General features: G+C 34.7%; 1 protein-coding gene across 2 annotated transcripts in view; it reads left to right on the top strand.

The window, feature by feature from the left end:
- LOC145291924 (serine incorporator 5-like) overlaps positions 1-27165 on the top strand; it is a 317833-nt gene that overhangs the window by 199086 nt on the left and 91582 nt on the right. For both annotated transcript variants that reach the window (XM_080137782.1, XM_080137781.1), the window contains one exon: positions 11373-11540. In XM_080137782.1, coding sequence (XP_079993908.1) covers positions 11457-11540 — 84 coding nt within the window. In that variant the 5' untranslated portion in view covers positions 11373-11456. The remainder of the gene's footprint in view (positions 1-11372; positions 11541-27165) is intronic.

The following is a 27165-nucleotide window of genomic DNA, read 5'->3' as shown; positions in this document are numbered from 1 at the left end:
TGGCCAATGTTTGCACGGAAAAAAATCCACCAAACTTTTGTTTAATACCTTTCTGCATTTTCTGTAAACCACCCGGATGATTGTGACGATTGCACAGATTTATACTGCATGAGTACAGAATGATCAACAGATTAAATAGACCAAAAATTATACTTAATAAAATTACTCTTTCATCTACACATTAAATAACTAGAAAATTGCTCAAATTTTATGAACAGTACAGTTTTTAACTACTTTTATGTCTGTTAAACGAAGATTAAAAAAAAGATGTCCTGCTACTTAACCTTATGTCTAGAATCCTTATCTCAATTTTGATATAATAAATCCATTATATCGTTTGAATTCTAGAAACTATCTAAAATTTAATACTTAAGATTAAGGGTCTTAAAAATAAATTGAATTTCAAGGAAATCTTACTTAATCAGTGTCTAGATTAAATTTTATGCAAATCTGAAATATTTTAATTTTCAAATATTTCGAATGTCTTATCAAAAACCCTAATTTTGATTTTTATATGCTTGGCACTTCTGCTTGTGCAGTGATAAAATTTCTCAAATACATTTGTAATGTTAGGCTGTATAAGGGTGTTAACTTTGGTCAAAATCGGACTGTTCCTTCTTCTATTGGATTTTTCCATTATCGATTTTCGATACTTATAGAAAGCATTCTCATACAAAACCAAAGAACACTTCTAAACACATAAAGTACATTTGTGTTAAATTAAAAAAAAAAATCGGCTCAGCCATTTCAAAGTCCATAACACACATAGACACCACACAGTGCTTTTTATATATAGATATAAAGCTGCTTTACTTCATATAAACAAAGATGAGTCAATAGATTACATATACATTTTTGTTAAATGTTTGAAAAGCAAAGTGACTCAATAACAAAACAATGTCAATGAGATGCATTTGACTGCAGTCATGTGACCAGTTTTGTTAAAAGCGAGTGTCAAGTTGCTTATGCTGATCCTTAACCCTGACTCTAGATTTGAGTCACTGAGAAGTGTTCTCGGCTTTCATTTGTTAACATAGTACTTATGCAGAATAACGATCACGCCATTGTCGAAATTTTCCAGGCAGTTTATGTAAAACACCAAAAGGTGAATGAAATTGCAGCAGCCAACGTCATGTAAGAAAACATTTATTTGCTGTTATTGATTTAAAAAAAAAAAAAAAAAAAAAAAAAAAAAAAACTAAACATGTAATCTTGATTTGAACAGAAAAATCATAGAAAAAGAAAATAAATAAATCATAGAAAAACAAAATCCATATTTTTTGTTTTTTTATTTGTTTTTCAAAAAAAAAAAATTATTGATAAATCTTACCTTTACAACAAATGTTTTTCTTTTTTTTTTTCTCGATTTGAATTTTAAGTTTTATAAAAATTGTCCAATAATTGTATTTTCTTCGTAACAAAAAAATATATTGTTTTGGTTTTTCTTTTATTTATTTTGTTTCCAATTAATTTTTCATTGGATTAATATATTTTTCATTGAAAAAATTGGCCACCATTTGCATGTAAAAAAAAAAAAAATCATTCAGCATCTTGATGCTGTTGAGAACAATCAAAGCAGTGAATAAAAGTAAAAAGATATCTCTACTTATATATAAAATGCACTTTGTGTGTGTATGTATGTGTAAGGTCTCTATAGACTCTGAAATGGCTGGGCCAATGTATTTTATGTGTCTGGGAGTGTTCATAGATACGTTTTGTATCAGAATGCCTTCAATAAATATTGAAAACTGATAATCTAAAAAATTGTATTGAAGAATGATTCGATTTGGGCCAGTTAACACCTTTATACAGCCTAACATCACGAGTGCATTTGAGAAGTTTTATCATCGCACACAGAACAGACCAGGATATAAATCAGCAGTAGGTTCTTTGGTATGACAGAGGCACATTCAAAATGAATGTTTCTGTTTACAGCACAATTGAAGCATAATACTTCACTTTAGCATTTTAAACTTTAATTGAAGTCCTTATATAAAACTAAATTTACAAAATCAACAGTCGGTTTTGTACAGTGCAATGTAGAATACAATATATTGTGGATTGTCACTGTAGGGAAGCATGTGAAGCTTCCTTCCAATGCACATCAATGATTCTTCAACTAGAGCAGACAATCAATTGATTTGATTGAAAAATAGTTTCATAGATTTTGATGACAATACACGTATTCAAAGTGCTGAACATTCGTTGATCCTCGTTAAATACTGGAAAATGGTGGTCTCCCTTCTATTATATATATTATAATCTCCAGATTAAGTCTTTATGCAGTTGAATTATTGTTGCATTGATCACACATAGCAAGTCATTTCCTTTCATTTTCTCTTGTTTTAATTATGTTAATACAAACTGTGGTAAACGTCATTCATATGGAATGTTAGTATCGCCAAAAAAGATGAAATTTTTTTTGAAGTCGCATAGTTTCATTGACTTCCATTCTTTGGTCAACTTCAACCCTTAACTGTTTTCACTTACTAATGTTTTCACTTATTAATAATGTTTTCACTTACCGATGTGTCTAAAACATTCTACACGTATATCAGCGCTGTTTTACAATTTGTCATTGTGCTAATGGAGGTAACTCTCTTTTGCTAAGAGATTCGTTCATTTTTTCATCTTCTAATTTAGGACACTCAAACCAACAATACTCAGAGCATTAAAAAAAAAAAAAGCTGTGACAATTTTTTTTTTTTATGTAACAAAGTTGATAACATTAATAATACAAAATGTAATCTTTACACGACTATTAAGAGAATCGTTTTGTCTTCATATGCTTATTTACAACGCTAAAACCAACGCACCAACGATGTTTTCATTAAATGAAAACATTAAAAAAGTATTGCATTGGTCAGTTTAGTATAATAGTAAACCATATAGGAGCCTCTTCATGTAAAACAGACACACGCACACACAGACATTGAGCTCTATGTATATACAAATGTAAACATGTCCATGGATAATTATGTTATGATATATATATGCTTGCATATGGGAGCATCATAATGATGGAAAGAATAATTGTTCCCACTTAGCATTTAGGTAAATGCTTTTCTCTATAAATAGTTTAATATAGTTATCAGTATCGCAAATAAAAATATAAATCAATAGAATTCTCTCCCCCTTTCTCTCTCTCTCCCCCTTTCTCTCTCTCTCCCCCTTTCTCTCTCTCTCCCCCTTTCTCTCTCTCTCTCCCCCTTTCTCGCTCTCTCCCCCTTTCTCGCTCTCTCCCCCCTTTCTCGCTCTCTCCCCCCTTTCTCGCTCTCTCCCCCCTTTCTCGCTCTCTCCCCCCTTTCTCGCTCTCTCCCCCCTTTTTCGCTCTCTCCCCCCTTTCTCGCTCTCTCCCCCCTTTCTCGCTCTCTCCCCCCTTTCTCGCTCTCTCCCCCCTTTCTCGCTCTCTCCCCCCTTTCTCGCTCTCTCCCCCTTTCTCGCTCTCTCCCCCCTTTCTCGCTCTCTCCCCCCTTTCTCGCTCTCTCCCCCCTTTCTCGCTCTCTCCCCCCTTTCTCGCTCTCTCCCCCCTTTCTCGCTCTCTCCCCCCTTTCTCGCTCTCTCCCCCCTTTCTCGCTCTCTCCCCCTTTCTCGCTCTCTCCCCCCTTTCTCGCTCTCTCCCCCCTTTCTCGCTCTCTCCCCCCTTTCTCGCTCTCTCCCCCCTTTCTCGCTCTCTCCCCCCTTTCTCGCTCTCTTTTCCCCCCTCCTTTCCCGCTCTCTTTTCCCCCCTCCTTTCCCGCTCTCTTTTCCCCCCTCCTTTCCCGCTCTCTTTTCCCCCCTCCTTTCCCGCTCTCTTTTCCCCCCTCCTTTCCCGCTCTCTTTTCCCCCCTCCTTTCCCGCTCTCTTTTCCCCCCCTCCTTTCCCGCTCTCTTTTCCCCCCCTCCTTTCCCGCTCTCTTTTCCCCCCCTCCTTTCCCGCTCTCTTTTCCCCCCCTCCTTTCCCGCTCTCTTTTCCCCCCCTCCTTTCCCGCTCTCTTTTCCCCCCCTCCTTTCCCGCTCTCTTTTCCCCCCCTCCTTTCCCGCTCTCTTTTCCCCCCCTCCTTTCCCGCTCTCTTTTCCCCCCCTCCTTTCCCGCTCTCTTTTCCCCCCCTCCTTTCCCGCTCTCTTTTCCCCCCTCCTTTCCCGCTCTCTTTTCCCCCCTCCTTTCCCGCTCTCTTTTCCCCCCCTCCTTTCCCGCTCTCTTTTCCCCCCCCTCCTTTCCCGCTCTCTCTCCCCCCCTCCTTTCCCTCTCCCTCTCCCCCCCTGTTTTTATTTGTTAACCACCTTCATCTCCTTATCTATTTTTGCACTGTTAGAACTTATTATAGTTTTGCATTAAATTAGTAATTGTAGAGAAAGATAACTTAGCAACATTTAATTTTTCTCCAAATTGGTCACTTTCAAAAGTTTTTCTTGATAATTTGATAAAATTCCTTCGGTAAATTAGTTTGTATGTGTGCGCTATAAGGTAAATCAAACCATATGCAATTTCTGTCTTTTTATTTCCGATATTTTGTGAGGTAATATTGTTTCCATTATTTCTAGGATGAATAATAAAATACAATATGGCAATGGATAAATCTAACACGTATAAAATTTATACGGTTAGATTTATCCATTGCCATATTGTATTTTATGATGTTGCTACTTTCCCATCCATTATGTTCATTTTACTATATTTCACCTCATTATCTTAATCTAACTAATGCTTCATTATATTCTTTCTTGCTATTAAATATGTTCATTATGAGATAATTTGAATATTCTTTTCGATATGCTAGGAATAATAGCTCTCTTTGCTGAGATTGGATGGTTTGATTTAGAGTCAATATAAGATAACGTTTGATTAGGTTTATGGTATGTGTATTCATATGTATTAAGTTATGGGTGATATCTAAAAATTTACTATTTCATGATTTTTATAAGTCGATATCTTCAAAAAAGTTTAACACTTGCCCCCCCCTTTATATTTCTAGCTAAATCATTAAGAATGTAGAGACCTACTAGATCAGTTACCTGTGCAGAGTCTGGGGCACCTATCTATTACTCTTAATTCCATCTCTTTCTAAATAATCGATTGTAATAAAGAACAGTGGGAGTAAAAAGATTAGAATGGTCCATTATAAAGATAAGGAAATATCATTTCAAGTAGTAATACTATCTTACTTGTAGCCATAAAGATAAAGAGAAAGTGATACTATGTGTTGCCCTATTTGACAACATCATGAACCTTAATGTTGTTTCCGTGGTCTTCTTTTCTGGTTCTAGCGATGTCATCATCTCTTACCGAGGAGTCAAACATAAAAATAAAACTCAAAAGAAAACACTGATTCTGATAATTTGTGTGTGTGCTTTTGACTGTCAAACTGGACACTATCCCTAACAATAGCAAACAACAGACTGTCCACAAAACTGCTTCCAAACATTGTAAAGCTGTCATAAGACTGCTTGCCAGTCCTAAAACTAATTCTAAATATATTTCTGTCTTTTTGTTCCAGTTCACTGCCACACCTTGATTACAACCTTACCTCAGCTCTCTTTTTTCTACCTCGAGGAACAACTTCTTTTCAATTGTTCTGTCTGAGAAACCCATTTCCTCTTTCTTTTGTTATATTTCTTTTCCTCTTTCTCTCATACTTCATTGCACTCCAGGAGGGTGTGGGGAAACATAGATGTTATTACACAAGTAATAATACTATTTAACTTTAGCTTTAAAAAGAAAGAGTGAATGAGAGGGAGATATGGAGAGCATAGACAGTTTGCATTTTGTCATTTTATTTCTATTTAACTGGCATTGCAAATTCAAAAATGAGTAAAAATAAATCTCAAGTAAATTTGAAACTTACCTAATAGCTAATTGATTAGAAAGTAACTCCTATACTTGAAATGTATGACAGAAACATAGTTTTTAAAATAAATTTGAAGAAAAAAAAACAGTTTATGAATATTTTTATTTATTATAGTTAAAATATTTTTTATCAAAAAAAAAATGCTTAGAAATAAAATAAAAACAAATTGTGGAATGTAATTAAGTGAAATAAACACATTTATTTGTAAAAAATATATAAAAAGTAAAAATATTTATTTGTAAAAAAAAAAAAAAAAAAATTTAATAATGAATATAAGTAAACATACTTGTTCGAAAAAATAATGAAAGTTTTAATTGCATTTTTACCCCAAACAAAGGACGGTGCCACTCTGATGTAAGCGGCTACTGTCAGGGACATAAGTTGAAGGGGTACTATGTAGGGAGTTGAGCAGCAAGATGTTTGTTCACATTACATTTGAACTTTTGCATATCAGTACAGTTGGGGAAGCAGGGAATTCCAAAGTCTATCAGTTCTGGGGAGGAAACTATTAGAGTAGAAGGCTTTCTTACATCTAGGGATTTCTGTGTTTGGGTGAGACTTTGCCGTTTGAGTTTTTCGGGGGTATTTACATCGAGGGGGGGGGTACAAGGGCTTTTAGTTCATCGGAGCATCCACCATTAAAATATTTGTAAAACAGGCAGAGGGATGCAACATTTCGTTGATGGGACAGATTGAAGCTTAGATGACAGTTCAGGACATATCAGGTTGGTGACTCTTTTGAACCCTGTCCAGGAGTGAGACTAGTAGCAGATGCACCAGGCCAAATGTGACCATACCCCATACATGGGCAAATGTTGGCCTTGTAGAGATACAGGATATTCTCGGGCGTAAGTAACTTTCTAGCATGGTAGAGAGAGCCTACTTTCTTTGCAGCAGCTTGGCAATGCCTCAGTGTATCTGTTCCAGTTCATGTTCCTTGTGAATGTTAAGACGAGGAGTTTGAACAAAGTACTTTCAGGTAATGTATCTCTAGCCATAGCTATAAGTGGTTGAGAAGGTTTCTTTGTAGGAAACAAGCTTAGTCTTGGCAGCATTGAATGTGACCATCTATTTTTTACCCCATTCCACTAGACTGGAGGTCTTCCTCTAGGGTTTCCGCCATTGCTTTGGGGATGTGTTCATTTGTTTTCTCCTCGTGCTTGTTATAGAGCATGGTGTCATCAGCAAATATACCTATCTTGGAGATAATTTTATCAGGCAGGTCATTTATGAAAATCAGGAATATTAAAGGTTCAAGGATTGACCCTTGAGATACATCTGCATTTATATCATTGTTTAACCGCACAACGATCGAGGACAACTTAAATTCTTCTCTTAAGGATTTAATTAAATGTTTGTTCAGTAATACCATAGGATCTGAATTTCCTGAGAAGACCATTGTGCCATATCCTGTCAAAAGCCTTAGATATATCTAGGGCTACTGCCCTCCCCTCACCTGTCTTCTCCAGTGCATTGTATATACGTTCAGAGATTAGTTAGACTATCTGCAGTAGAACAGGCTTGCCTAACTCCATATTGATGGTTGGACAGAAGTTTACCAACTGTAAGGTGGTGGATTAGAGCTTGATTAATTAATGGGTTAGTTCTTTCGCAAGTAAGTAAAAATTAATTTTTTTAAAAAAGTTAATGAAAGTACATAAACATTTATTTGTAAAAGAAAAAAAATAAATAAATAAAATAAAATAATGAACTAAAACATTTAAACGATATTTTGGCAACATCACCAAATTGGCTGAGACTATTTCCTATGAGCAATAACTTGAGTAAGTTAGTTTAGTGATCACTGAAAAAATGTCAAATGCTTTAACGTTGATAAACTATTCTGAACCAGGAGCTCTGTTTGAGATTAAGGGGCTCCGGAAGCCCTTTCTTAAAGACCAAATGCTTTATATGGAAAAATAAAATAGCTGCAGACATTTAATTATTGACATTTTTTTACTGGAAATAGATATGATCCATAACTACAGGTGTGAAGAGTTTCAAGATGATTCATGAAAAAGTAAATAAAAAAATAAATGCAACAGTTTTTGATTAAACAAAAATTGGTTGTAAACATGAAAATATAGTAAAATTACGAACAGTAACAACTAATGAACAAGTATAAGTTAAAATTTGAAATTAATGTTTTTCTTATTTATTTTAGAAATTATCTTGTTCCTATTTACGATGCCTCCCCACGGGACAGAGTTAGACACCAGGGTCGTTTTTTAATGTGGAGAAAAGAAACAGAAATAAAAATTTTATCTTGTTAGTGTTTCGTGAAGAAACTTTGTTCTGCTTAGGGGTTCCATGGTGTTTGTTCTAAACTACAGCATGATTAGAAAGTAATTTCCTCTGCTTGAAACTTATTACTGAAATATAATTCTTACAAGAAATGAATAGGAGGGGGTAGAGTGAGAGATTACATGTCCATCTTCTTCGATGCCAACTTTGTTTCTCTTGACCACGTGGTGTCCTTTGTGTTTTTTTTTGTTTGTTTTTTTCTTGTCCCACCAGCGTGCGCACACTTCCTAATTTGTATATGTACTTTCTTTTCAGCTACTGCTGCTAATATCCTCGCAAGCCAGCTATCTTACAGCTCCTGATATTTTCCCTATGCGCTCATATTTGCTCTGTTACACATCTCGTCAACCCAAATATTTAAACGGTTTTAGCTTTGATAAGTACCGACCCATTAGTTAAATAAAAAAAAAAATGAAAAATGATTTTGTAAAATCAGTTGATGCAGTTGCCAGGTGTTTTGAAAAGCTAGTGTCGGATACTGGCACCCATATTGAATTCTAAATTAATCCCTACTTATTATTTTCATTTATTGTAAAGATTTTATTTCAATAAATTACAAGCACTTAATAATGGGAGTTACATTCCAATTATCCTGCATAAAGAATAAATGTACGTTCAGTATATTTGACATTCGAGTAATGCAAGAGAGATCAGTTCATTCATTGATATTTTTAAAATGGTGCCGATTATTATGATGCATGAAGCTACACATTTATAAAATCAGATCTTCAGTTATTGTTATATAAATACTTCACAGCATATGTGAATGGAAAGATTGCATGGTTTGACCTTTAATTATGTAAAGAAACAAAGGAATTTATGACATTTATCAACTACAATGTTGACTTTGTATGGACTTTATTTTTTATTTTGTTTTCTCTTAACAAATTCAAAATCAATTGTGAAAGTCTCAATCATGTGAACAACACAATAGACTATGAAGCTCCTCAAACTTACATCATGCAAGTACGTTTTTTTTTTGTTTTGTTTTTTTGTATTTTTTGTTTTCTACCTTTTTTATGTATCTTGAGTATTTAGCAGCATTCTGTCGGTCAGTATGTAATAGTAGAATATTAGAACTTCCTGATGACCCTGCATTTCTAAATAATTTGCAGCAGAAACATGTATGCACATATGTAACCAATGATATTTGATAAATAAACATATATAGTGTTGTGTATATTCTTTCACGTTTCATTTTACTTCAGTTAAAGTTCTCAGAAATCATTACATCTATATAAGACATAGATATTCAAATGTTCTATTAAATTTTTCCTTTTATCTTTCAAATACTGAGTTAGTAAAGAAGTTGAGAACCTAATTTTCCTCTCCACAATTGATCATTTAAATATGTCATGGTATATCTTTTTTTTTTTGGGGGGGGGGGGGGGGGTCTCTTGATCTTACTGAATTCCAGGACAAGAATTTATCTATTCTGGTAGAGTATCCAGCTTTATGCTATTACTTGAGGTAATATTACTTGGAGAAGGTGCATCTTTCTTTGTAAAAAAAAGTCTTGAAAAATGGTATGCACTGTATCTAGGTGGGGTACTATCATTATACCAGGTTTGGTCATGATCGGTCTGGTGGTTTGGGCTGTAGGAAAGTTTTACACACACACGAATGGTAGTACTCTATATATAGATAAATTTATGTATGTAGAGAGAAAGAGAAAGCCAGTCATAGTCATCTTAACATGTGGATTTGTTTCTAATGGCCTAACAAGATGTTGCATGAATGTGTGTAAATATGTCAGAATCTATATACCGTTAAAATTCTTGTTCTCTTGCACATTTTTCAGCAGTACATTATTTAGATGGTGGGAGGGGTATCACTTGGCGGGAGGTGTGCCATAGGTAGGGTGAACCGTCTCCTTCGTTTAATGTCTTTTTTTTTTCTTTTTTCTTTTCTTTTTTTTTTTTTTCTCATCAGATGTGCATTACGTGTTGGCCATAGTTGTATGAAGTAATTTTCTTCATGGAATTTTGATTTTAGATTTTGTCATTGCTTGCGGCCACCTTCACCTCAATCGAGATATATGTAGCAGAGCTTCATTCAACATGTCCATACCATGACAGGTGGTTGAAACTCGGAATAATGTAGATAAAAGATAGATAAGAGGTGGTGGGAGGAATGGAATTATATAAATAAGAGAGGGAGGAGAGACAGGAAAGGAAATGACATAACAAGAGTTTCATAGATATTTGGAAATTTCAAAATATTTTCAAATATAAAACATTTTAGATTTTCTAAATATTTATGAAACTCTTTTCATGTTTCAAATATATGCCCACTCTCTCCCCTTTCTCTTTCTCTCTTCACTATTGTTTTCGTTTCTCTTCTCCTTTTTTGCTCTTATTCACCTCAAACAAGGCATATTGCCACTCGGACGCAAGAGACTACCATTTCGGACAATATCTACAGGGACACTACATAGGGAGTTGAACAGATAAGATATGTTTACATTACACTTCTGCATGTCAGTACAATCAGGGAAGCACGAAACCGAGAGGGAATTCCAAAGACTAGCATTCAAGAGAAGAAACAACTAGGTTTTTCGGCATCTAAGTATCTCTACAGTGAAGGGGTGGGATTTTGCTGCTTGACAGGTTAGTTGGAGGTATTTACATAGGGGCACACATGTGCTATGAGTTCATCAGAGTACATTTCATTAAATTATTTGTAAAACAGGCATAGGGGTGCAGCATTGCAGTGATGGGACAGAGATTGGAGTTTGATTAATAATGCAGGACCTATTTGGTTGCAGATTCTTTTTTGGATCCGATAGTGGTAGATGCACTAGCCTAGATGTAACAACAATACTCCATTGAAGAGATACAGGATACTGGCTGGTGTAAGTAGTTTTCTAGTACCATAGGAGCCCACTTTATTTGCAGCAGCCTTGGCAATGTCCTCACTGCATTAGTTCCAATTCATGTTACCTGTGAATACTTAGCTGAAATTTTGGAAATTCTAAAACGTTTTCACGGATGTAAAAATATTGTAGATTTTTTTAAAATGTGAAATATATGCCCATTTTCTCTATCTCCCTTTCACTCTTCCCTGCTTTCTCTCTCTCACTATCTCTCTATTTAAAAATGCTAAATGATTTTCTTGGGTATTTATTACTGACTCAACGGGTCACTAATGATGTACTAATCATTATAATCTATTTAATTTTTGCTTTTGCTATGTTTTACCTTTCATAATGCATCCTAATTTTGTTTTTCTTCTTCTGCAGCTCTCCTGTTTCCTCGGCTGTGCATCATGCGGCCTTTGTTGCAGTGCATGCCATCCCGTCAACGAATCTACAAGTACACGGATTATGTACACAATCTTCCTTGTCATGTGCGTGTTACTTGCATGTCTGATGCTCGTGCCTCAGGTTCAAACAGAAATTAGTTCCTCGGTAAGCACGTTAGTTTTTTCTTTCATTAGCCCTTCTTTATTGAAATAATTATTGCAAGCAAAAAAAAGAACAGCATCATTCAACTGCACATATACCCTGTCAACCTCCCTCCACTTCATAATTACAAAGGTCCCCTGTTCTAAAAAAAAAAAAAAAAAATTTTTTTTAAATAACGGTTCTGATTTTTTTATTGATTTATTTTTGTATTTTAAATTTTTTTTACATAATTTTTTTTTTTGTTTTATTTATTTTTTTTTTTTATTTAAAAAAATTCATTTTGACTAGTCTCTAAACCGGTATTTTTTTATTTTTATTTTTTAATGCATTCAAACATTGGAAATAGTTTTGCTATTAACTCACATGCACACCAGGGCCCAAGATAAGAACAGACTATGGCTGTAACAAATGCAAAAAAAAAATCTTGTCTGTATTTTCCTGATGAAGACTCTTATTAGAATAAAAAATTAGAAAGTTAATAAGTAAAAATAATTATTTAAAAAACAAACTGCATTTTGATTTGTGTGTGTAATATAAAGCTGAACGTCTGTGTGTCTGGTCACAAATAGGCTCCTATATGGTTGAATATTATAGAAAACTGATCACATATAATGATACATGTATGGAGACACAGGAATGGGTATGTTTGATCTGGCATAATGATGATTCATTAAAATTGTGGGGTCTGCATATGCGCCTGGTCCACAAAGTATGGAAATAAAAAAAATTAAAAAAAAACGTTTATAAGTGTTTTTGATATAGATGTACATAATAATACTTTGATAAGTATATTTTAACTTAAGTAGGGATGGTATAATAAAATTGTGGGGTCTGCATTCACACCTGGCCTCCATAAAATGGAAATAGGCACAAACTTTAAAGACTTTTCATATCTATCTGCGTAAGTATAATTTGATAATTATGTTTCAGTTTGAAGAAATATGGTATAATAAAATTATGGAGTGTTCGTTCGCGCCTGACCTCCATAGAATGGAAATATGTCACAGTTTAACAAGGTTTTTTAATATATATCCACAGAATATTGTGATAAGTGTTCCAGTGTGAACAGTTATGGTATAATAAATTATGGGGTTTATCTATTTTATTTTTACTTTCATATTTTGCTTTGGTTTTGATACCCCCAAATTCGAAGCTATCTCTTTACAACCCTTCCTTTTCATAACCTATCATACTTTCATAAATCAGTTCATTTTCTGTAGGCTGTTTTTGAACCCAGTCAATGACAGGTACTTTTGCTAATATATATATATATATATATATATATATAGTAAGTTATAAAATATATATGGCGATTAAGCTACACTGAATATTCCGCGTTTCATCCACTCTAGGACTCTTCAGGCTTATGCGCCTAAGCCTGAAGAGTCCTAGAGTGGATAAAACGCGGAATATTCAGTGTAGCTTAATCGCCATATATATTTTATAACTTACTAACTAGCTCTACCTACGTATTAAGCACTTTTGAAGTAAATACTTAGTTTTCGCATAAATTTTTACTTTCGTATATTAATTTTATGTGAGTAAATGAAGTAGTTATATATATATATATGTATATATCTCCATATGGCATAATAACGTTGACACACGCAGTTTCCATCAGATCACCGAAGTTAAGCAACGTTGAACCTGGCTAATACCAGATGGGTGACACCTTCATACTCTGGCCCCATCAGGAAGACATCCAGGCTCTCCTAGATCATGTGAACTCGATAAGACCATCGATACAGTTCACAATGGAGAAAGAAAAAGATAACCAACTGGCCTTCCTTGATATACTCATATCACGCACAGAGCATGGGTTTAAGACATCCGTATATCGCAAGCCTACCTTCACCGGACAATACCTAAATTTCAACTCCCATCACCCATACAGTATCAAACATGGAATCGCACGCTGCTTACAACATCGAGCAGAGACAATAAGTAGCGACACCATTACATACCACCAAGAAATGGTCAGGTTGAAGAATACCCTCCGTCGTAACAACTACCCCGATAGCATACTATCCACCAGACGTGTTAATAGTATAAGAGAGGAGAATGAAACCCAAAACCCTCCAACGGTCTGCCTACCATACATACGAGGCATCTCCGAAAAGATTCAGAGAATATGTGCCCCCTACAACATCAGGACGGTATTCAAAAGCGAGTCAACACTCAGATGACACCTGGTACGAGTGAAGCCCCGCATGGATGAGAACATGACCAAAAACTACATATACTCCATCCCATGCAGTTGCAGAAAGGTTTACAAGGGAGAAACATGCCGCCCCCTTAAAGTAAGGGTGGAAGAACACCGAAAAGCGGTAACTAAAGGGGAGACGGAAAAATCGGGTATAGCCAACCATGTCTGGATGGAGAGGGGGGATCATCGCCCCCTATGGGATGAAGTAAAAATGATAAACAGAGAGACCCACTGGAAAGTGAGAAAACTTAAAGAAACAGCTCACATGCTCGGACATAACAACCTACTGAGCAAACCAAGCATAGAGCTGAATGCAATTTGGACACCTCTGATAGAGAGAGAAAACCTTGAATAACAACATAGGTTTAACATTAACAAAAACCAACTAAGAATTGTCCTAGTGACATATGGCCGAGTGGTCCTAGACGTTGTATCAAAGTTTACAGTTACCCAAAGGTGCTGAGTTCAATCCTGAACGAAGGCAGTGAAAAAGTAACATTGAAAAACAGAGAATCAGCAACTATGTCCCATAGCTGGAGTCCGAACACGGTACCACCGTAATAATAATAAAGGGTTGGGTTCGAGACTCCTAACAAACCGTTCACCTGACGAAGGCCGGAGGGCAAAACGGCCGAAACATTGTGACAATAACAACCAAGATGAGGAAGTCAGTCCGACAATCTCAACCAATAATATATAGCAATACACATGAAAAAATTGAAATAGCTTGAAATATTTCAATATTGGTATGCATAGAAAGAGCTTGATGAGCTAAGAAAGAATCTTTTTAAATTTTTAAAATCTGATTAAAATTAAGGAAGTTATGGCTATTTTTGTGCCTCACACGTTTGGATATTTTTCCTCTTTAAGACCATATGCGTTTCGTCACATTTTTTACACTACTTTTTCAGTAAAAATGTCATATCTTTGTTAAAACACAAGACTAAGAAATGAAATTTACCATATAAGTGTATTTTTGTACAAGGAATCAGAATATGCAACTGAAAATCTCCCAAAGTTTATGGTTTCCAAATAATCTGCAGTAAATGTGCATAAATATGCAGCAATTCCTTAAAAACGCCATGTATCCATAAACAGAAAAGAAGTTGGAGAACTCAAAGTTGAATTGTAATGTGCTTTATGTACAAAAAACTTTAATCTAAACATCAGACCATTTAAAAATGAATATATTGCAATATTTCTTTGGTATTATTGTAGAGTAACACCTTCTGTTTAACCCCACTCAACTCCTTCTGACCACCCCTCCAAAATGTGATTCTACCTTTTTAGAAAATTATGTATAAAATGCCATGAAAAACTTTAATGAAAGATAAACAAATTATTTTAGAATTGAATGTAAAATAATTTCCTATTACAGATCATTCTAGCATTTTAGGGCAGTTAACTGGGGGGTTTTTTCTATGGGAAAATATGCATGCTTTTTTTTTTTTTTTTTTTAAAGATGATTATGTGTAGTTTTAAGTGGGTTTCTATGCAATGAGAATATGGGGAGGGTTGCCATTCGGACTTTGAATTAATTGTAGGGCTAAGGAAAATTATGTGTGAACATACTGAAAACTTGACAGAGACAAAGCTAACAAAAACAATATTAGAGGGGGGAGCGGTTAGTTTCACAAAAATTTAATGTAAAATAATTCACCATTTCCTGGCCATTCTAGCATTTTAGGACAGTTAACCAATTTATTTTTATGTATACTTTTCTTTAAGGAAGGATCTATTTTTTGTTTGTTTGTTTTAGATGCTTGTATGTGGCTTACAGAGGTATTTTGTTGGGGGGGGGCTTGCCACTCGAACTTAGTGTTATTGTTAGGGTTAAAGAGTGTTTTAGGAGGAGACTTGCCACACATAATTTGGATTAGAGGTGAAGTTAAGAGAGCTTTTTTTCAAAGAGAGCGTTCATCACTCATATTTACTGTTAGCGGTTCATATTTTTTAGTGTTTTTATTTAATGTAACATGTTTATTCAGCTTGAGAACAATGTTTACCGATGTTTTGGAAAATTTAAAATGGCGCCCGACTTTCTTGAAACAGTAAGTTTGGGGAAAAGAGTTAAAAATAAAAAAGTAGACAAAATACTGCTAGAAACTCGCTCAATATATGTTACCATGACATAGGCTGACATATATTCGGTGAGTTTTTAACAGTATTTTGTATAGTTTTTTATTTTTAACTCCTTTTCTCAAACTTACCGTGTCAAAGAGTCGGGCCGGGCGCCATTTTTAATTTTCCAATACATCGGTAAACACTGTACGTTTTTCGAGCTGAATGAACATGTTACATTAAATAAAAACACTAGAAGATTATCCAGTTAGGTAGAAAAGTAACTTATCTTGCCTTTGATAACATTTATTTGTTATATATTTGTTTTTTGACAACTTTTTCGAATCAATGTATAAACGAGATTTCGATACTTATTTTGATTTTGAAAAAAAACATTTGTGGCTGTTCGCAATAAAACATTGTTTTAATTCGCTGTTCAAAACTAATTTAAAGAATAAAAGTGCATGCAAGCTATATATCTACAAAAGTTTATTTTAACCATGTTTTTAAATTTGACGAGAAATGTGAGAAATTGCAACAGATTCATAATGCCGAATTGGTTGGGATTGTTGTTATTATACATTCTGAAAACCGAATAGTTCTAAACTAATGTTATTCTGATAACAAAATAGCTCTAATTAAACATATAAGAACATTTATATTCATATTTTCATGTTTTTCTTAATTCGTTCTTGAATAAAAATTAAAGAACGTGTTTTGTTTACACTGTGCTATCGCTGATTCTACAGGCTGGAGCTGCTGCTGCTGCTTCTAGTAATACTAACTTCATTTGACCAAATTCGAGAAATAGAAACAATTTTTTTTTTCGGGTAGGTCCTTTTAAATTATCAATTACCGCGGTCCTACTCAACATAAAATAATACTTTTAATTGATAAAGATAGTAAAAAGATTGATTTACTTACTACTGGGTGTCCGAAGAATTTTTTTTTCAAAATATTCGATACTCGTCATATTAAAGTCTTATTTTTAACACGACAAAAAAAGAAATGGTCAAAAATATTTTGGACACTTGACAGTATTAAGATTAACACCTCTTCTGATTGGTTCCCAAATTTCATGACGAAATTCTTCATACAATCATGGTACGGACCTTTAGAAAACAGGGGGGGGGTCATTACAAAACCTTACCGAAAACGCCATTTTATGGCGTTCACATTTTTATCACTTTATTTGCTTAAAACTCTTAAAATATATAATGTACATTCATATTTATTAATTCTTTTGAAAGTATATTCATTTCCGAACAAAACAGTAGTAATTTGAAGACTTGAAGTGCTTTGGTTTAAAAAATATGGCTATTTTAGTAGAACTACCTTGAAATCTGTGATTATCCAAAGTGTTTTTTCGTCCATGTGTATTACTAATATATATGTTAAGAGTCCACGTATGCTTTTAGGATAGTGATTTAAAGGTTATGAAGGTTTTTTTTAAGCATTTTTGTATTTAATATTATTTTTTTATATTTCAAGCGGACTTCTGCTCTGGGTCACAAAAAAGTATCGAAAAGAAAAAAAACATGTTCGAAAAAGTTAACGTGGATTATTTTAGCAGTTTGTGGAAGAAGATTGTATTTTTTATTAAATATTTTTAAATGTTGCAACGTAATAGCGTTTAATTCAAACTGCAAAAATGAAAAAATTATGTTGTCCAATTTCTACTGTACACTTTGTAACCCTTATCCTCGAGTGGCCTTGGTAAGTAGTGATGCCTATGTAAAAATATATATATATATATATGGCATCACAAGTGAGAAATCATCTCATAGTGGCTGAATAAAATCAAGATGGGAATATCTTGATGGATAAGAGACATATCGGCAGAATATATTGAAGCCTCTTTTATGATGACAGGAAATCGGCCGAAGATTACCAAACCGATAGAAGGACCGCCGATCTTAGAGGCAGAAGTTGAAAATGCCATCATAGAAATGAAGAAAGGAAAGGCTGTTGGACCAGACTCTATACCAGTGGGAACGCATAAAACACTTGATAAAATAGGTATTAATAAGATATCTGTTCTTTTCGATAGCATTTATGACACTGGAAAGATTCCCACAGGTATGCTAATCACCACATTCATCACACTCCCCAAGAAACCTGGAACAGTCGACTGTGAATGTCACAGAACAATTAGCTTGATGAGTCCTACATTGAACCTTTTACTGAAAATGAGACTGCGAAATAAAATATGATCTGAAATATCAGAAGCGCAATTTGGATTTGTCGCAGACAATGGAACAAATGCCATATTCACAATGATGATGCTGACAGAAACATGTATAGAGATGCAGAAAGACCTGTTTTATCAATTTCTCAAAAGTCTTTGATAAAGTAAGATCTGAAATGCTAAAAAAACTAGCCACTGATGGGAAAGACCTTAGAATTCTGAGTAATCTCTATTGGAGACAAAAGGCAACAGTTCGAATAGATGGAGAGCACAGTGAGGAAACCTTAATAAGAGGAGTCTGCCAAGGATGTGTTTTGTCAGATTTAATCAACCTCTAAAGTGAAAATGTACTGAGAGAAATTGAGGATATTTAAGCAATAAGTTTGGGTGGACACAAGATTAAGCATCCAAGGTATGCAGACGACACTTAATAGCACAATCCAAAGAGACCTTCGAACACATGCTGGATATTGTGGTGGAAACAAGTGAAAGTAAAAGACTTAAACATCTCAAAAACGGTAAGCATGGCAATATCCAAGAACATGCAAGCTACAATGTCACAATGTACGAGTTAAACAAGTTGATAAATTCAAATATCTGGAATACTGGATCACATCTGATGGAAGGTGCACTACCGAAATACAAAGTTGTATAGTCGCAAAGTCACCTTTAAGAGATTATCATCAATCATATCCAACAGAAACATTAAAATAGACAGCAAATTCAGAATGCTCCGTACATATGTATGGTCTGTTCTATTATGCGGTTGTGAGTGCTGGACAATCACCAACAGCACAACGAACAGATTAGAGGCAACTGAAACTTGATTCCTTAAGAGAATTTTCAAGATATCTTGGACAGATGTCACCCCCTTCAAGCCGGTCGGTTGAGGACAATCGTCGACCTCGGAACCCTTCCACTCTAATTACGGCAGTCTGAAAACGACCCGACTCTGGTGGTTTACAGTTCACTATTTTCATCCTTTCAGTGACCACTGTCAGTGATAATTCTTAGCCGTTTAAAGTTGCTGGTATGGGAAAGTGACTGAATTATTGGTTGATCGTCTAAATATATACTCCGGACCTGTCGTTGTGTACCCTGCTAACGATGAACATCAACGATAAGAGAGCCGTGGATTTCAGTGTGGTGAAAAGAAAATTAAAACAATTCCACACCCGAATAAACAATGAATCTAAGTTTATTCGCAATAGTAATGTTCTTATAGCGTTTCAGTCTTGAAGGTAGCCGGTGTTTAGCTATTCTGAGAATGTGCACGAAAACGGTGGCTTGTGACTTCGAGAGTACCCAGAAGTAACCGGTCACTCCCGGTGGCTAGCCAAAACTTACTTCTAGTTGTTTCGAAATGTTTTGAGTTGAAATAAGGCTATTGGTAGTTGAAGAAACGTTAGTTGAAGCCCACTCTGCTAGATCTTAACATGGAGCCGATCGAGTATCAATCTCATCGAACTAATTTTTGGGTTGCTGTTGTCGAGTATATATACACATTCGTGCCTGCCCTTTGGTTGTCACGAGTATATCTCCCTTTGTTTAAAAAAAAAAAAAAAACTTGCCTGTCATTTGATCTCTCAAACTTTCTTTTCCAAAAATAAACAACTGCTTCGCTTCAAGACTCTGATCTTTACAAATATTTGGGTACATAGTCTTTTTTTTATTATTAACCACAGAGTCATATGATGCCCACATTTTTTGGCTATTTTTTTTTTTCAACGGGATATCAACCCTATACCCGTACTTGGTTACACAGAAAAAACAAGCCAGAAAATGACAAACCCAGAAAGGTCCCTAATAAGAACCGTATGAAAAGGACAAATGAGCTTCATGGGTGATGTCTACAGAAATAGCGGAATAGAACAGATTAGCTTGATGTGAAAGATCATGGGTAGAAGAAGCAGAGGGCGAGAGCAAGAAACATACATTGACAGCCTGAATACCTGGGCAACATTAAAACTGATGGGTAGTAATGAACTCATGTATGCCTCAAGAGTTAATTTTCACCTTTTTATTAGCTGACTGATGTAACACCTCTGGCATAAACCTTTTAAATTTTGCTTTTGGTTTCAGTTTCAGTTTCAGTTTCGATTCTAGCTGATAGCACTCAAGTCATTTTTTTTTTTTTTTACGTGATTAAAATAGGAATTAAGCTGGCAGTTTACAATTGACATTTTTTGTCCTCTCTTCAGAAAAAATAGATAACTTGATTCTTGTGGTTTATTTGAAATTGAAAATCTTCACAAAAAATACTTTATTTTCAATCTTAATTTAGTCACAAATTATTGACAGTGATAAAAAAAAACAACATGAATTGAAGAATTAAAATAGTTTCTTCCAAAATTCAAACAAAATTCATTTGGTGGTGATAATAAATATATATATATATATATATGTAAGTGAACGTGTCTGTGTACATTTTCCTATGCAATAACTCTGTCAATTTTTAGTCTACAGACTCGAAATTTGATATACAGGGTACTAAGATTTGGGAAAATCGATGTGATCGGTTTTTGGCCAGAAATTTGGCGATTAAGGGGTCAAAGTTCAACAATTTGACCTTTGAAAACTCTACCAAACTCCTCCAACAATTTTGGGTCTACGTACTTGAAATTTTAGATATAGGTTCCTTGGACATGGATCTAACTTAATAACTTGATTTGAGCCCAAAACAATAAATTTTAAGGGGTCATAATAGGGGCTGGTGCTACCAGATTGGCTTTCTTAGACAAAATGCACCTACATCGATTTCTGTTTTTGTTTTCTATTCTCTTTTGTAAAACTTAATGGTCTACAAAAACAAAACAAAATCAACAGCCTCTTCCTCCTCCTTTCTTTTTCCTTCCCTACTTCCCGGTCCTGCATATGACCTTAAACTATATCTGATGGTGAGCCCCCAGTTTGCGGGCTTTGGGGAGCATGGAGCCACCCTTTAATTGCCATTGCTCCCAGGTCCACTCTGACCCGGAGTAGTAGTACCTGTTAGAGTCCCAACTATGGGTTAAATAGAAAAAAAAAAAAATACATTCTATAAAAAATTATTCTTCAAAATCTGATCAGATTCCACTTGACCCTGTCGGCAGGGCATCAGAATATGCCGACTACCCCCCTGCAGAGAGTAGAAGTCCCTCAATGGGGCTACCTGTTGGCCATAGGTAGCGACCCGTAATATCTTTAGGACGTGATCCTGGTGGTTAAAAGACTTGGAGGTCAGGTTTTAGTACTCCCACTTCCCAACACACCACTTTGGCCCTTACTGGGCTAGACGAGCGGTCGGAGGGGCCCGATTCGATCAATCGGCTGGTCATATCAAGCCCCATCATATATTACTCACCCCATAAACATATCATTAACACTATATGCCTATCCCTTCCCCACAAATAACTATTTCCTAATATATGGGGGAAAGCAGTGGCTGAGGGTCAATCGACGAAGTGAAATATCTATGACATGGCTGCAAACTCTTTAAATTACTATGTATCCCAGAGTAACATCAAAGGAAAACAGGTGCTCATGATATCACGTAAATTGAGTATATCATCTTTGTATCCTTGTTGAGCCTGGGCGAATGGGTTTCCTCCCAGGCACTTCCCATATAGGGCTCCGAGGTGGGTGGGGAGAAAAGATGATGAAAAAACAATCTTATTTTGATTATGGCTTTTATTACCCCCCCCCCCAAAAAAAAAGCTTTTCAGATGTTTCCGACATTTCAAGTTCAGAGGACGAACAGAAATGCTCAATCAAAGAAAACTCAATATTTTTAGTAATGAAAACACTTGAAAAAAAATGAAATAAAATTTCACCTTTTACAATGGAAAAACTTTTCTCTCAAAAAATAAAACCCAAAATGATAAAACGACTGCAAAATAACAACATACTTATCGAATTGAAACAAAAAACACAAGCTAAAGAAATTCTCAAATGACAAACGTTTAACAATATCAAAATTAAAACTTATCCCCACCCATACCTAAACTCCTCAAAAGGAGTCATTAGATGCAGTGAACTATCAAATTGCTCGACTGAGGAAATTTTATCTAATCTAGCATCCCAAAGTGTTACAGATGTAAAAAGAATAAGAATAAAACGAAATGGAGAAACTATATTGACAAATGCATATATACTCTCCTTTGACTCCACAAATCCCCCAAGTGAGATTAAAATTGGATACCTAAAAGTGAACGTTGAAAAATACATCCCAAACCCTCTAAGGTGCTACAATTGTCAACAATTTGGACATCACCAATACAAATGCACCAAATCACCAATATGTATAAGATGTGATCAAAACTCAAAACATAGTGACTGCAAAAAAGACCCCAAATGCTCAAACTGTAAGGAAAACCATTCAGCTGACTTCAAAGGATGCAAAACATGGCTAAAAGAAATAACAACAATAAAGTACACAAAAAATATAACCTTTTTGGAAGCCAGGAAAATTATGAACGCAAGATACTCAGAAGTAACCAAGAATGGTAAAATAAAAACAAATCAAAGTTGTCAAAGCTATACAAAAAATTCTCCAGAAATAAAAACTGAAGAATTATCTCAATTGATAAGAGATGAAAGACCTAATGAAAGAAGTTAAAACATTAATCCTGAACTCTGGAAATAACCAATCTACAAAAGAGAGTACAAAAAAAAAAAAAAAAAAAAACCCAAAAAACGGAACCAACAAACCAAAAAAACTCAAATTAAATTAAAAGAAAGAAAAAAAAAACTCACCAAATGAAAACGACCTTTTTATAAACAAACCAAATGAAACAACACCATCACCCAATAAAACAAAAACTAAAGAAAAAAACAATTAACAAACCAAGATCTAGATCTCAATCAACCTCAAGAGGAGGAAACAAAATAGGAACACTGGAGGAGATGTAGGTAGAAGACAAAACACCTCCAGACAAATAAAATGACAGACCACAATAAAAAAACTCAAACTATCATTCAATGGGACTGCCGAGGACCTAAGGCAAACATAAAGATAACCCAAAACACCCAAATAACAAACTAAAATACAAAACCTGACACAGAATCAAACCGGATAGAAATGAAACAAATAATGTAATCCAGTGGAATTTTCATGGTCTAAAGGCAAACCTAAATGAGCTCACTATTCTACTCGATAACTTTCTTCCAGTAGTAGTCAGTCTCCAAGAAACCTTTATGAAATTGGATGACAAATTAAAAATTACAATCAGTATAACTATATATATATACCCCAAAGTCAAATACAACTTAATACTAAACTACAGGCTACTGCAATAAAAGTAACATTCCACAAAACCATCACAATTTGCTCACTATACATACTCCCCCAGTGAAAGCATCTCAGAAACAGATCTGAGCAAACTAATACAGCAACTTCCAAAGCCATACATCGTTATGGGAGACTTAAACAGCCATAATGAAATATGGGGAAGTGAAAAAACAAGCAAAAGGGGAAAATTTATAGAAAATATAATAACGAAAATCTATACCTCTTTAATGATAAAACGCACACTTATTTACAGCCAGGAACTGGTACATTCACATCAATTGATTTAACATTGTGTGATCCAACACTTGCCTTGGATTACAAATGGAATGTACTAGAAGAGCCATATGGAAATGACCACTTTCCCATTACACTTAAAAACAATGATCCAATGCCAGAAAACAATACTTCAATAGAACTTACAGAAGGCTGATTGGACAAAATTCCAAAATTTATGCCGGACTAAATTAACATTGGATAATAACCCAAACCAAAATAATATCACACATTTTACTAATACACTGTATAATATTGCGGAGGAATGCATTCCAAAAAGCTCTACCTCCCCAAAACATAAACTCTGGTTTGACAAAAAATGCAAAGTAACCATCAGAACTCGTCGAGCTATGCTAAGGAAATTCAAAAAAGAACCAACTAAAGAAAATCTCGATATAAAAACAGTAGAGCTAAAGCTCATAAAACCATTAAAGAATCGAAGCGAACATCATGGAGAAACTATGTGTCAAAAATAAATATGAATACAAAAAGTAAAAAGGTCTGGGACATGATCCATAAAATCTCAGGGAAAAGTAACAGCAACCCTACTAAACACCTGATCTATAATAACCAAAAAATTACTAGCAAGAAAGAAATGCTAAATTGTCTTGCTGAAACTTTTGCAAAAATCTCCTCCTCCAAAAACTCTAACCAAAAATTCCAAATTATTAAGGAAAAAGCAGAAAAGGAAAAACTCCAGTTTCAGACAAATAATACAGAAAAATACAACCAGCCATTCTCTAAAAATGAATTGAAAGTATCCCTAGGCAAAGCTCATGACTCAGCTGTTGGCCTTGATCAAATCCATTATCAATTTATAAAACAACTTCCTGATACATCTACAGATTACCTACTACAAATATTCAATGATATTTGGGAAAGTAGCAATGTACCTGAAATATGGAGGCAGGCCATAGTAATCCCTATACCTAAATCCTCAAAGGACTCTACAAATCCCATGAATTACCGACCTATAGCACTCACTAGCTGTATTTCCAAAATAATGGAAAGAATGATTAACAGCAGATTAATATGGTACCTTGAGACAAATAATCTGATTACAGATTATCAGTCAGGAATGAAAGAAGCCCCATGAACCACCTGATCCAGCTAGAAACCTTCATCAGAGAAGCCTTTATCAAGAAAGAACATCTTACGGCAGTCTTTTTCGATATTGAAAAAGCATATGACTCTGCATGGAGGCATGGCATTATAAAAGATCTACAAGAGCTTGTATTAAAAGGCAGAATGCCCATTTTCATCACAAATTTTATTAATAATAGACAATTTAATGTATGATTAGGTGATACTCTATCCATCAGTAAAAAACAAGAAGGGGGGGTACCACAAGGAAGCATCCTGTCTGTCACACTTTTTAGCATTAAAATAAATAACATTGTTAAAAATATAAATGTAGGAACAGAATGTATCCTCTCTGTGGATGACTTCCTGATCTGTTATAGATCAAAATATATTACAAGGATAGAATGCCATTTACAACAGTGTCTAAACAAAATAAATGAATGGACAACAAAAAATGGTTTTAAATTTTCAAAAGAAAAAACAAAAGCCATTCATTTCTGCTAAACCTGGAAAATACACCATGACCCAATACTGAAACTGGATAATGAAATTATACCTATAGCTGATCAGTATAAATATCTGGGCATCATCTTCGATAAAAAGCTAACATTCATTCCCTATATTAAATACCTCAAACAAAAATGCAACAAGCCATCCAACTCTTAAAAGTAGTAGCTCATACAGACTGGGGTGCAGACAAAGACTCAATAATTAAATTATACAGATCCCTAGTCAGATCCAAGTTGGATTATGGATGCTATATCTATGGATCTGCAAGAAAGTCTTACATAAAGGAATTAGACACAATACATCACCAAGGACTAAGATTGGCTCTAGGAGCCTTCCCCCACCTCCCCAGTGGAAAGTTTATATGTAGAAACAGATGAACCTTCATTGTCACTTAGAAGAGAAAAACTAGGACTACAATATTATACAAAATTGGCTTCATGTCCAACTAATCCTGCCTACAAATGTGTCTTCCACCCCCAATACAAAAACCTCTTTGATAGAAAAGAAAATTCTATAAAACCATTTAGCCTACGTATGGAAGAATCCATAAATAAATCCCAGATAGATATTGCAACAATACACGAATCTGTAAAACCTAAATATCCCCCCTGGCTGACAAAACAACTAAAAATAATATCAAACCTTATTAAATACCCTAAAACAAAAACCAATCCAATCATCTATCAAGAAAAATTCCAAATAATTAAAGATAAGTATTCCAAACACTCAACAATTTATACAGACGGTTCAAAAGATGGAGACAATGTTGGATGTGCAGCCATACACAATAAAACAATCCTAATCAAAAGATTACCAGACAAAGCATCGATCTACAGTGCTGAAGTATCAGCCATTGGTATGGCACTCGATCTTATAGAATCTTCTAAAGATAAACAATTCATTATCTGCTCAGATTCCAAATCAGTACTCAAAACACTGGAAAACAGGAAACCAACGAACCCAATAATCACCCAACCCCTAAATAGATTTGATGATATTCCTAATGATAAAAACATTCTCTTTTGTTGGATACGCAGTCATATCAACATAAAGGGTACTGATAGAGCTGACAAAGCAGAAAAAGCAACACTAAATTTGACCATAACCAATGATAAGATCCCTCATACCGATCTAAAACAAATCATTAACAAATATATTAGAAACACATGGCAAGAGTCGTGGAACTCCTGCACAAGAAACAAGCTATACCAAATCCAGAAAACCATAGGAAAACAGAAACCAAACAAAAGAATGACCAGAAAGGAGGAAGTTATAATAACAAGACTCCGAATAAGTCATACTTCTATAACACACTCCTACCTACTCAAAAAAGAAGCCTCACTTTGCACACCCTGCCAGGAACCATACATAGTAAATCACATATTAACAAGATGCAAAGACTTGAAAACAAACCGACTGAATCTATATAATGAAAAAACTGTAAAAGACATTCACTCATGTAGACCCAACTACTCTTCTCAAATATCTGAAGATAACAGGGTTACTCAACAAAATTTAAAAAAAAGATACCTTATCTAACTATATAAACATAGACACTGAATACCAGATACATACATAAAACCTATAACTATTAATTTATAAAGGACTCTGGCATTAAATGACCACATAGATTGGTTTTATGGCATATCAACCTATCAACAATCAAAAAAATCATAATAGGGGTCAAAGTTAAAAAAAAAAAAAAAAAAAAAATTGATCTCTGCAGTCTCTTCCAAATTACTCAGACAATTTCTGGTCTAAATATTTGAAATTTTACATAAAGGGTATTCAGAGATAAGGCAAGCTTTTTCATCAGTTTGGGTCGAAAATTTTTAGTTACCAATATATAAATGTATGTATGTCTGTTTGCATGTCTGCCTTAAACTTTCAATAGAGGCAACGGATTTTACCAAGATCAGTATGGTTTTAAAGTTCGACCTTCCATACGACAAATATAAAAAAATTGGCTAAAAACATTAATATCTTCCACTTCAACTAGGCACTTTTCTACAGGGGGAGGGGGGTCACTTTTTTCGTC

The sequence above is a fragment of the Euprymna scolopes genome, chromosome 13, assembly GCF_053919585.1.
Source record: "Euprymna scolopes isolate OS-2025 chromosome 13, ASM5391958v1, whole genome shotgun sequence".
In the NCBI taxonomy this organism is placed as follows: domain Eukaryota; kingdom Metazoa; phylum Mollusca; class Cephalopoda; order Sepiida; family Sepiolidae; genus Euprymna; species Euprymna scolopes.
Note: the sequence above shows the minus strand (reverse complement) of the source record. Positions and strands in the feature narration are given on the sequence as shown.